General features: G+C 39.6%; 1 protein-coding gene across 12 annotated transcripts in view; it reads left to right on the top strand.

The window, feature by feature from the left end:
* Window positions 1-12,243, top strand: part of ikzf1 (IKAROS family zinc finger 1) — a 107,577-nt gene that overhangs the window by 21,613 nt on the left and 73,721 nt on the right. For 10 of the 12 annotated variants that reach the window (XM_062984279.1, XM_008112936.2, XM_008112935.2 and 7 more), the window contains exon 3: window positions 4,317-4,436. In XM_062984279.1, coding sequence (XP_062840349.1) covers window positions 4,317-4,436 — 120 coding nt within the window. Of the gene's footprint in view, window positions 1-4,316; window positions 4,437-7,814; window positions 8,499-12,243 lie in introns of those variants that run through there. The other 2 variants (XM_008112937.3, XM_008112939.3) reach the window with 2 other exon arrangements.

Below are 12,243 nucleotides of genomic sequence, written 5' to 3'. Positions count from 1 at the left end.
TAAAAAACAACTTCCCAGGCTCTTAAGAAAACCCAAAAGAGGCAGGAAAAAGAGTCTTTGAACATTTTTTTGTTGTTAACACTAAGCCTGACATCTCATCGCCATATCGACAAGTTTTTCGTTTCTATTACTATTTACAAATACAGCCTGCTTATAAAAGTATCATCCTAGGCACTTAACTCTATGCATCTGATTAAGTAGACTTGAGTCTATTAAAGTTTATGCTACCAACTTTGTTCTTCCAGTTATTCCCAAAGGTGCTAGATGATCTCTTTGTCTAATAACTAAGTCACAGTTAATTTATTTCAAAACCTAATTCTCTCCAAGTTGGAGCTTCAGTGTAGGTTTGCTTACATAACCATCTACAATGATGACAATTTTGTTCATATTTTTAAAGGACAATTTTTCTCAGTTATAAAACCTGTTTGTTTATAACTCTTATTTATTTTTGTTTTTATTTTTTATATCACACCTTTCTCCAAAAATTGAAATACAAGGTTGTTTTTCATATAATTTGAAAGATGATAATGAAAACACAATAAATTATATTTTGAAATAAAAATTAAATCAATCACACCATTTAAATACCAGTTTAGAAAGTTCAAAAACCCCAGACTAATGACCAATCTGTAATAAATTATTTAAAATTTCAGCACTTTCCTTTTAGAATGTCAAACTTTGCCAACACCACAGAGAAGAACCCTTTTCATGAAGTTTTGCGGTGACATTCTGTTAACTGTCGTGAGACCAACAAAACATTGTGTCAGGTCTCTTGTAAAATCTATACATACACTATAGGAGAAGACAGAATGTTAGATATCATAGACCCAAGGTTTTAAGTTTAAATGTCAGCAGAAGAACCCTGTTTTCCCCATATGAGGAATACTGATGTGAATAGTAATCTAATCTTTCTTTTTAAATCTCATGGTGCAAATACTGGTATTCATATTTACACACTACTTATTAACTTTTTACCCATTAAGTTTTCTAAATTTGGCCCAAGTCTGCCTTTTTAATTTGAGCTTGCAAAATTTTATCTATTGTTTGCCTGGGACTACAGTGTGTGACTAATGACCTTTACTTGGATTGTGTCATATAAGCCTGTCTTAGTTCAAATGAGGATTGAATTGAGAGAAAGAGAACTTTCGTGTGAAAGTTGAAAGCATATATCTAGGTAAATGGCAAGCAGGGAAGAAGATAAAGTAGCATTTTATCCTATGCACTCTATAGTTCAGCAGTATTTCCTCTTGCTTGTGGTTTCCTGCCGAGACACTTATACAAAAAGGAGGTGGAGATTAGAGTGGAATGGGAGTTAGTACATGCAAGACTTTAGCAAGCTGTATGTTTATTGTTATTGTTGCTGTTATTATTATTATGTTATTTATACCTCACTTTTTCTCTCCACAAGAAGACTCAAAGAGGCTGTTAAATAAGAGTTTCCTTATATCTGATAGTTATTTCTGATAAATTGTGCAAGGCAAGCCATATCAGTATGGCAAGAAAGTCCCAATGATGATCTTGGCATCTGATTGATATAACAACCAATATTTTCTGTTTTCTGTATTTTGTACAAAACAAAGAGAAAAGTCTTTTTTTGTGAAGTTTAACACACATGAGGAATGCAAAATATATGTCTTTTCTGATTAATTGCAAAGATATAAACAACATCTCCAGTGTTACTGCTTTTTCCATGCAATAAGTCAGTGCAACAAGAGAATAGTCACTCCATTATCCAGTTTTCGGCATACCTCCAACTGGTCTGAAAATATGAAAAAGTCATCCTCTTTGAAGCTAACAACAACAATCACCATCTTAGAGTAAAGAGATGGATTTTTAAATTTTGTTTTGCCTCCTAGGCACACATCAAGTCAGGATTCACATGGCTAGAGATTATCCACAAATTTGCAATTGTCTTTAAGAAGCCCGCATCCTATTTTCAACTTGCCACAGTGCAGAGCTTGGGAGTTACTAATTATAATGAATTGCTTGTAATTAATTTCTTTTATAACAATGAAATTATATCTTAGTTACATTATGATACTCAATATAAAAAAGATAGATTTACTTCTTTGTTTGTGTGTAAATGGGCATTTCTACAATGGCACAAAATGCCGGTTCTGAGCGGCAGCAGTGAGGGCTGACCTCACAGCCCAGGTAGGTCAATGCCGGTTGGGCATGGCTGGGCATGGGCACAGCCTCCCAACCCTTCCTGGACAACCCCCACCCCCAAATGGAGGCAAAGCCTTCTTGCAATCGCAGGAAATGACCTTCTTCCTGGATCAGGTCACTGAGGATACAACAGAGCTTTGGAGTGGGAAACCCTCCCTGCAAAGCTCCTTTACATCCTGAATAAGGTGATCCAGGAAGAGGGCAGCCTCCTGCTATAGTAAGGAGGCTTTTCCATTGTTTGGGTGGAGAAACGGAGTGCAGGGAGGGTAGAGAGGCATTGCCATCCCACCTCCCCGGGCTGCCTGAGCCTGGGGAGCCCAAGATGGCTGTGGGAATGCCATCTGGGATTGTGCATGGTAATTCCAGATGGCAGTCCCCAATGCCACACACCCACAAGGATTCGGATCTTCCTGGAAAATCTGGATCATTGGAGGTGTTTTTTTTTTTTTTAACTTGGGATCAGGATGGAATGAAAGACTTACCCTAGGTTAAAACGCATCATTTGGACACAACAGGCTAATGAGCTTCCTAATCGTACTATATGACAGTGTAGGTAAGGCCTCTGTTTTTATTATAGTTATAAGTGTGTGTCCACACTAAATGATTGAGGAGGTATATCATGTAGTTCAGGCTTTGGCTCATACTGTACATACTCCATGTTATGTCATGGATGTTGCTGTGAGGAGAATGGATTTGGCGCCCCAGCATTCAGATTTTTAAAGTGCCCATATGGTCCATTAATAGAAAAGAAAAACAGAACTGGACAATATTTTTATCTGTTGTTTGGAAAGTGGAGCCTGGGCTTTCCTCCTAAATTAGACTGCATATTAAGATACCAGTTAATGGGAAATAGCTACAAAATTGGGCCTACATGGCAATAATATATACAGTATGTCTCATTGAGAATGTGCACATCATGCCTCCATGAAAGATACCTGTGCACATTTCCTGGGGAGTCTGCAGCATCAAATAGTTTTGGAGAATGTGTGCTCTGTCATCAATATAATGTTTTTCTGAATTAGAGATAGAAACAAAGGACATGTTTTTAGCAAGGATGTTTACCTTGACAAGTGAATTACCCAGACTATTAAAAATAGTCAGAGGATGCACATTTCCCCAAGATCTGTTGTAAAGTGCATATATAGACTATTATATAGTGAGTATACACAATGACCACACTAGCCATTTTACTCACTTTGCCATGTAATGTGTAGTTTGAAATGGCATTATATGGCAGTGTAGATGAGGCCACAGTGAGTCCCATGCAACCATGTTTGGGTAGTACTTGCAGGGCATTAGAATAAGGTTTAGAAGTGTGGAAAATAATCCAGCGCAATTCAGTATAAACTCTTTAGCCTGATATAGGAGATAAACAAGCAGAACAATGTAAATAAGATCAGAATGGCACATCTGTTCCTACTTCTTGGAATATGGCCATTGCTATCTCCTGAAGGAATTCCCCAGAGCTGCATGATCAACTCAAGAGTTCGCACTTCTTTCCCCTTCTTGAAGCAATATTTTATGAAGCAAAACACAACTGTGCTAAATGGAGATGAAGGATTGACATGAATTTAATTGAATCATATACAGTACTGTACCAGCAAAAAGTCCTAGAAAATAGATTTGAATGTGATTTTCTTCATCTGTTTTTCCCCCCTGAGTTTTTAGATTTCTGATTGGGTTTAATCAATGAAAAAGGGGTGCTTTTGCATGTTTTACTGTATTTGAAATCTTTTTCAAAAATATACGTGTACATGTACACATTCCCACCCAAACCATTCGTTGTTTTTGAGATAGTCTGGCTGAGACCAACCAATACTTTATGTCAGGGGTGTCAAACTTATTTTTACCAGGACCACATCACCCTTATGGTTGCCTTCAAAGGGTTGTTTGTAATTGCACGGCTGTATAAATGCAATTATGTTGCCCTGGCATTGAAAGCATTGTGGGCCACATAAAATTATGTGATGGGCTCAGTTCGGACCACTGTTCATGTGTCTGACATGTGCTTTATGTGGAAGGGCCAACCGTTAATCTATTGTCTCAGGTAGACCCCTTGCTGCCACTTTGTTGTCCTTGATAGGCCCTTCAATCCCTTCAGCCCCATGTTCTATTACATTTACTAGTGCTATTTGCTGTATTACCAGGAAAAGAAAGTCCTTCAGTAAGTGATGTCCCAGATGATGCTGATGAGCCCATGCCTATACCAGAAGATCTTTCAGCCAGCACAGGAGGACATCAGAATTCTAGGCATGAGAGAGTTTTCGGTAAGTGTACTGATCTAGATAATTTTGCTACTTGCATTTACAAGGTACTGCTGAAATATGTGAAAGATACTTGAAAATCTGTGTTCACTCTTCAATTCTGACAGAAGCATTATTTTTGTTGTTTTTCTGTCTTAAAGATAACAGACCTTTTTCAGTTTTAAAGGAAGATCCAGTCATTTTTATTTTGCATTGAATTGGTTCCTTGAAGGAAAAGTAAATATATAAAATATATGGTATAGAGAAAAGAATTGGAACTTCCAGATGAGCTTTTAAATCATGTGACAGTACTACTTCATGTACAGAGTGTTGCGAGAGGCTCATCCAAGGCATCTTGCTCCAAGTGCCAGACTAGGATGCCCCCTCCAGCCATGGAGACCCCACTGAATAGCCTTTGGCAAGTCACATTCTCTCAGACCAGAGAAAGGCAAATAAAAACCGTCTTTAAACAAATCTTGCCAAGAAAACACTGTAATAGGATTTCTATGAGTTAGAGTGCTAATGAATGAGTGAAACTCAAACTAGAGATATTGATGGAAGACCAGAAGTGAACTGACCAAACGCAAGCTAGAGCTTACCTGAAGGCTTACTCCATGGCAGTATGGGGAATCAAGATTATTATTTTCTGCCACCATTGAAGTTGCAAAGAGCCATCTAACAGCTGTTCTGAGTGGCCAGAGACCTGTTACATTCTGGCCCTCAAAAAGAAAATTCAGACGGCTCAACATCCCACTGTGAAGAAATCACATGGCACATTGCAGATACAGACTCTTAGACCTGTTCTCATTTGAATGCCATAGTCAATACAGTCCCAAAGTATGTAACTTTGCCCCTGTTTGTTCAGTAACAATGGATTTCAGCAGCCTGAGGATGTGGACAGGATCTTGTTGAAGTCAGACCCACCACATGCCAAATAATCCTTGCCCTTCTTGAGGCATTAAAATGGGTTTGAGAAATTGGTCAAGAGAATGAAGGAAATGATCAGTGCCTCTGTACAAGAAGGGTTTTTAACATGGCTAAAGGAGGCAGTTGTAAGACCATAGTTGGAAAAAAGATTTCTCTAGATGCCTCTGTACTAGATAACAATCAGCCATAGTCAATTTCTGGTTAATTATGAGGTTGCCTCCCACATCCAGAGATTCATGGATGAAACTAGTTTTCTTGGTTCCTGTCAACCTGTTTTCAGGTCAGGTTATAAGATAGAGACAGCTTAGGTCGCCTTGCTGTCACATCTCAATGATGCTGTGAACATTCTTTTGACAAAACAACCCAGTGATGGAACTTGGACATCAAAAATCCACCAATGTCCCATTAGACAAAGCTTCTACAATACAGTTGCACAAATGCTCTAATCACAGAAGGAACAGGGCCTTGCTGGCATAAGGTTTTCTGCTTTACTGAGGATTGATGGGTTAGTGGATTTTTGTTTATGCACGTACAAATATTATTGTTATTGTTATTATAACTTGCTTTATCTCTCTAAAAAGAAACTCAAAATATCTATCGACACTAAAAACAATGCAATATAGTTTAAAACATAAACAGTATACAAATACTAAAATAGGATTAAACATCAAAACTATTAAAAATAAACTGTTAAAACAATTAAAACCATTTTAAAACCTATTAATATACCTAAAATACAATATCCCCTGGTTTGGTCTTAAGAACTTTCTTCTTTAAAAGCATGTCTGAATAAAAAGGAGGATAGCAGGGAGAGGCACATTCTGGTCTCTCTAGGCACAGAGTTTCTGGGACAAGAGGTAGCCACCAAGAAAGCCCTCTTTTGCATTTCCATCCCTTGTGGATACCTTCTTCTTTATTGTTTTTATGGATCTAAGATAAGTAACAACATAGATAAGGCAAGTCTCTCTTGCCATAGGACTACAGTACAGAAAACAAGTTCTTATATAGAATAGTAATAAAGCCCTATCACTTCTTATACAGGCAGGCCCCAAGTTACAAACATCTGACTTACAAATGACTCCTATTTACAAACGGGGGTGACACAACAGGAAGTGAGATAAATCTACCCCTAGGAAGGGATATTTACTCCTTGAAAGAGTTATCATGGGGAAAAGGTGTATCCACTGAAGCTTTATTACCAATCCTTGTTTCCCCACAAGCCAAACTTTTCAAAATCCTATTATTACAGGGACAGAAAATGAGGTGAAATCTTCTTAACGGGGCACAGACCACACAACAAACATGGGGATTTTAACCCTTCCCTATGCTATCCAAAGCTAATGAATATACATATTTGTCTGGAGTTACACTTTTAAAATGTACCTGCTCAGATAAACAATAAATTCAACTTAAGAACAAACCCACAGAAACTATCTTGTTTGTAACTTGGGGACTGCCTGTAGAGTGGGACTGTTATGTCCCTTGACCTAGTCCACTGATTCCCAAAGTGGGCGCTATTGCTCCCTGGTGGGTGCTGCAGCGATCCAGGGGGGCGGTGATGGCACCTATTAGGGCACGGTGGCGGGGCCAGGGGAGGGGCGGGGCCTCTTCCCAATTGCCCGAGACAGGGCTGAGCCCCTGAGGCGCTTGTTGGGACACGTAGGGCGGAGCTAGAGGAGTGGGCCTGGCTTCTTCCCCAGAGCCTGAGACAGGGCTGAGAATCTATACCTCTCCTGAGAGGCCTTTTAGGACTAGAGGGCGGGGCTAGGGGTGGGGCTAGGGGCGGGGCCTCTTCCCAAGAGCCTCTGTATACCTCCCCTGAGGCGCTTGTTAGAACATGGGAATGGGGTATAGATGCCCCTGCCCCCTCCTCTAGCCCCACCCCCTGTATCCAGGACAGGGATAGAAGCTCAGCCCTGCCTCAGAGCTCATAACTCCACCCATCCCCGCCCACCTTCCCCTCCCAGCCCTGCCTCTTGGATTAGGGGAGAGGCTCAGCCCTGCCCCATTGAGCAGGAGCCACACCTGCCCCCTCTAAGCCACACCCCCCTTTCCAGGCAGGCCAAATGAATCATATTTTTTTCTGGAAAGGGGGCGGCAGGCCAAATAAGTTTGGGGACCACTGATCTAGACACTATCCTCCTATTGATGCAGTCTAGAATTGTATTGGTTTTTTCAGCTGGCTCATCGCACTGTTGACACATGTTTAGCTTGTGATCATCTATATTCCTTTCAATTTTATTGTTTAATTGTTTTTAAATTGTTGTTGTTGTATGCTTTTTTGATGTATTTTTGCTGTGTTTGAATTTGTTTTTACTGTTGTATTTTTATATTGTTTGGGCATGGTCCCTTTGTAAGCGGCCCCGAGTCCCCTTGCGGAGAGGGGGCGGGATATAAGAATAAATTATTATTATTATTATTATTATTATTATTATTATTATTATTATTATTATTATTATTATTATTATTATTTTCAAGCCAGGTGTCACCCATCCTATATCGATGCATTTCATTTTTTCTTCTTATGTGCAATACCCTGTTGAAAATCATTTTGTTAGTTTTGGCCCAGCTGTCTAATCTGTTATTTTGGATTCTGATCCTGGCCTCTTGGGTATTAGCCAATTTGACATCATCTACAAATATGATAAGCATGCCCTCTGTTTCATCATTCAAGAAGTTGATTTTGCATATCCATGTCCACAAATCTCATTGCATTTACTCTAAAAAGAAAGCCTGAGGAGGCAAGCAGGACCTCCACAGGAAATATTTTCAGAAGCATTGCTAAAATGTTTCCTGGTAGTATGTTTGATATGTTGATCCCATTACAACAGATCCAGCATATGTCTACTCAAAAGTCATTCCCATTTTATTTATCCACTCAAAACTAATCTCCAAATGGGCATGCCAGTGCAATCTAATACAGGTGTATAGAGATTTAACTCCTCTTCTGTTCTTACCTTTCCTCCCAGGAAAGTCAGTATATAAAGGTAATTGCAGCTCTTACCTAAGTGTGAATAGTATCACAACCTTACTTCTCTGGCTCTTTAAAGTACAATGGTAAATTGAACACTATTTCCCCACTTCCACACCTGACCCATATACCTGTTGTTTAATGTATGGAATTTTTTGTCATCCAGGACATCAGAGAGCCTTGGAGAAGTAAGCTGATAATTATCAATGTTTTTTTTGGGAAAGAAACTTCTGTATTTGAGATGTGGAATAAGGAGAACTCTGGCTAAACTGGAGATATAAGAATGTATGTTAAATTGTGTGGCTTTTCTCACTTCAGAAAGTGAGCCTGCTGATCTTATCTGTAGTGAGAGGAAGCTATTTTTTATCTCAAAAACACATCTCAGCCATTCTCAAAAGTTCTGCTTTAGCTGGAGAGCTAAACGTATCTAGCAGGATTTATGGCTTATCAGCATCAAGATAATTTTAGGTATATAGGGCTGTTCTATGAAGAGGCTTATTTTAGATTGGGGGGCTCCTTGTGTCTGCAGATCAGCCCTGGGATATTTCTGGAGGCCTAAAAGGTTCCTCTGTATTTCAGAAGATTAGATGAGCCTAGGTTCATTCTTTAATTGTGCTTGACATGTACCACTTTTAAAAAATGGCACATTCATACCATTGTTTTTTTAGGGAGTGTGACCAAGAAAAGTTTTTGGTTTTTTACCCCTAAAATTTGGGTCAGTGTTATTGCTTTATTTTAAGTCTTTTAGTTAGAAACTTTATTATTTAAAGAGAAGCATTACTTTAATATAACTCTGTTTCACACAAAGTCTTACACTGAAGTGAGCAAGGGTAGAGGGATATTGAGAAGCTAGATTGTCTCCAGAGAAGGGTGTCCTAAATGCAGGCCTGTAGCGAGGGGGGGGGGGGGGGGTTTAGGGGTTCAACACCCCCCCCCCCCCCCCCCGAAATTTTTTAAGTTATAAAAAAAATCTCATTTACTCATGAATTTTAACTGGTTAACCAAATCCCCATGCTAAGTCTATGAGATGCAAAACATTAAGAGTCCCTCCAGGCACTATCTCAAGCAGATATTGACAGGTTTGTAGCGGGGAGGGGTATGTGCTAGGGGTTCAACCCCCCCCCCCCCGAAATTTTCAAAACCCCTCCTGAAATTTTTTTCTGGCTACGGCCCTGCCTAAATGATCAAAGGTTTGGAAACCTAGGAGCTGGGTATGTTTAGCTTGGAGAAAAGAAAACTGAGAGGAGAATGTTTCAATATTAGAAAAGATGTCACACTGAGGAGGGGGCAAGCTTGTTTTCTGCTCCTCTGAAGAATAAGACTCAGAGCGATGGGTTCAGTAGCAGGAAAATGGATTCCACCTAAACATTAGGAAAAACTTCCTGATGGAAAGAGCTGTTTAATAGTTGAATATGCTGCATTGGTGTGTGGTGGGGTCTCCTTCTCTGGAGGTTTCAGAGCAAAGGTTGGATGGCCATTTGTCAAGGATGCTTTGATTTCGTGTCTCTGCATTTCAGGACGGTTAAACTGAATGGTCCTTGAGGTCTCTACCAACTTTGTGATTCTATCATTCTAGCTAGCAAAATTCTGCAGCTTTCCTTTAAAAAAAAACGTTCCTAACAAGCCATTTGAAGAGAGAAATGTGTGTGTGGACAGAAACACACAAAGTTTATTTCAGGACAAAATTTGACAAAGCAAGTAAATGGAGTCAAAGTAGGTTAGTTAGGCAGTAAGGACTGTCATATTCCAGGTCCTCAAATACAGGCAACTAATTTGATTTTTTTTAAAAAAATATTATAATCATGCATATAAAAGCATACTTTTTATTGAAGATGCAAATACTATTAGCATTACCACATCCTTGAAATTTAGCAGAGCACAGTCGTGCTATTAAACACAGCTTTCTACAGAAGGAAGAAGTTAATAATCTAGGGATCTTACATTTCAAGTGTTCAAAGCAATTAACATATACCAGGAATAGTTAAAGCAGAACTGTAGTGCTGGCTGTCATTATCATCATAGTACATTCAAGTTGCAAACTTTTTCCCCATTGTGTTTCTCTGCCTGTCTGATATGCAGACATTTTGCTAGTAAGCAGTTTCCTCACCATTTTTCTTCTTATTAGCAATGTCTCCAGCTGTTTGCTTACACTGTTTGTTGAAAGTATAAAAGCAGAATACAAAATGGCAACTTTGAATGACTATAGGGGAAATATTTGTGCATAAAGCAGGTTGAGATCACACTGCAACCTCTTCCTTGCATTGATTGTAACTTCTAGGCATGGGCAAATTAATCGGAATCGTCGTTAATCATAATAACTCCGTAACTATTTTGGGTTCCGAACGGGGTTCCAAGATGGTTTGGCACTTCGAATTTAATCTTCCAATTCGAAGCATTGACGCCCATGCCTCGGAATATCTTCGGATAACCTTCGGATATATGAGAAAGTGTTTTAATTAAACCAATCTCCTGGCTAGCATTGGGGTTTAAGAGCCCCATAGAAACCAAGCCTGGAGTGTTTTCTCTCCTGGCTATCCAGGAGAGAAATCCCCCTTCCCTTCCTGGTTGGTTTTATGCGGCTCTTAAACCCATTGCTATCCAGGAGAGAAACCCCCCTTCCCTTCCTGGTTAGTTTCTATGGGGACTCCCTCCCTTTCTCCCCCTTTTCCATACTGGCCAGTTGCAATTATTCAATTTGGGGTGGCAGACTTTAAGGACAAGGGGGAAATACTGGAAAGATGAAGAACACAACTCTCCATCCCCTAAATATCGCATCCCAGAGGGTTTCTTTCTGAACCTACACTTCCTTATCCCTGATCTGTCAACTGGCTTAGTGCCCAAGAAATGCATGCAAAACAACCCGCCAGGGTCTTGCTATATGTAAAAATAATCGAGCATTAAATACACTGTTTTGTTTGTTCTTTTTGGTTTGTGAAAGCAGGACAGAGTTGGTTCCAAATAGGCCAATAAAAACAAAAACAGTGTAAGCCTTAATAGCGGCTTGGTTCTCAGTTGCTTTGCCACGGACTCCTATGATTTATGATCCCATTCTGGTGCGTGTTCACCGAGTTGAGACAGATGTAAATAACACAGCCCCCATCAAGGGGCTTTGTGGGTCGGAACTGGGAGAGGGGTGTGTTTCTTGTGGGTGGGGAGATTAAGGCAAACCTGCAATAAATACTGAGTAAATACAAAATGAATTGTCAATAGCAGTTATAAGGAGGGGGTGGGTAGGGTGGGGGTTAAGCTGGGGAAAATAAACAGAGATAAGAGGCGAAATGGGAGACATACAAAGTCTAGGAGAGAGTACAGTTGTACTTCCTGGTTGGTTTCTATGGGGCTCTTAAGCATGGCATAGTGTAGTGGTTTGAGAGTTGGACTACAATTGTGGCTTGATTCCCCACTCAGCCATGGAAACCCACTGGATGATCTTGGGCAAGTCACACACTCTCAGCCCCAGAAAACCCAGTGAAATAGGAAATAACACTTTCAAACCAGGAACAGATTTTCTTATTCAGAGGCTGATGGCCATCTGTCAGGAATGATTTGATGGTGTGCTATGATTTCTGTTCCTTGTCGATAAATGTCATTTCCTAATTGGTTCTGTCATAAAAACATGGCAAAACTTGATTACACTGCCAAAACTTTGTCTTTGCGCAAGGGACATCGTCCTATAAAAATAGCACTTTATGGTTTGTTGAGTCTCTCTCCACCAATTTAACAAGGTTTCAGCCACAAAAACAAAGTTTCTGAAGTAGAACAATGACTTTCAAAGTAAAGACAACCCAATGAAACAGGAAATAACACTTCCAAACCAGGAACAGATTTTTATTATTATTAAAAAATATTTTAAATAAAAAAATGAAAATTCACCATAAATCTGAGGATAAGTCAAACGTTCTTAGATTTGGTGAGCTAACAGTGGTAAATGTG

The sequence above is a fragment of the Anolis carolinensis genome, chromosome 6, assembly GCF_035594765.1.
Source record: "Anolis carolinensis isolate JA03-04 chromosome 6, rAnoCar3.1.pri, whole genome shotgun sequence".
NCBI classification, from domain to species: Eukaryota; Metazoa; Chordata; class Lepidosauria; order Squamata; family Dactyloidae; genus Anolis; species Anolis carolinensis.
This window is presented reverse-complemented; position numbering and strand designations above follow the sequence as displayed.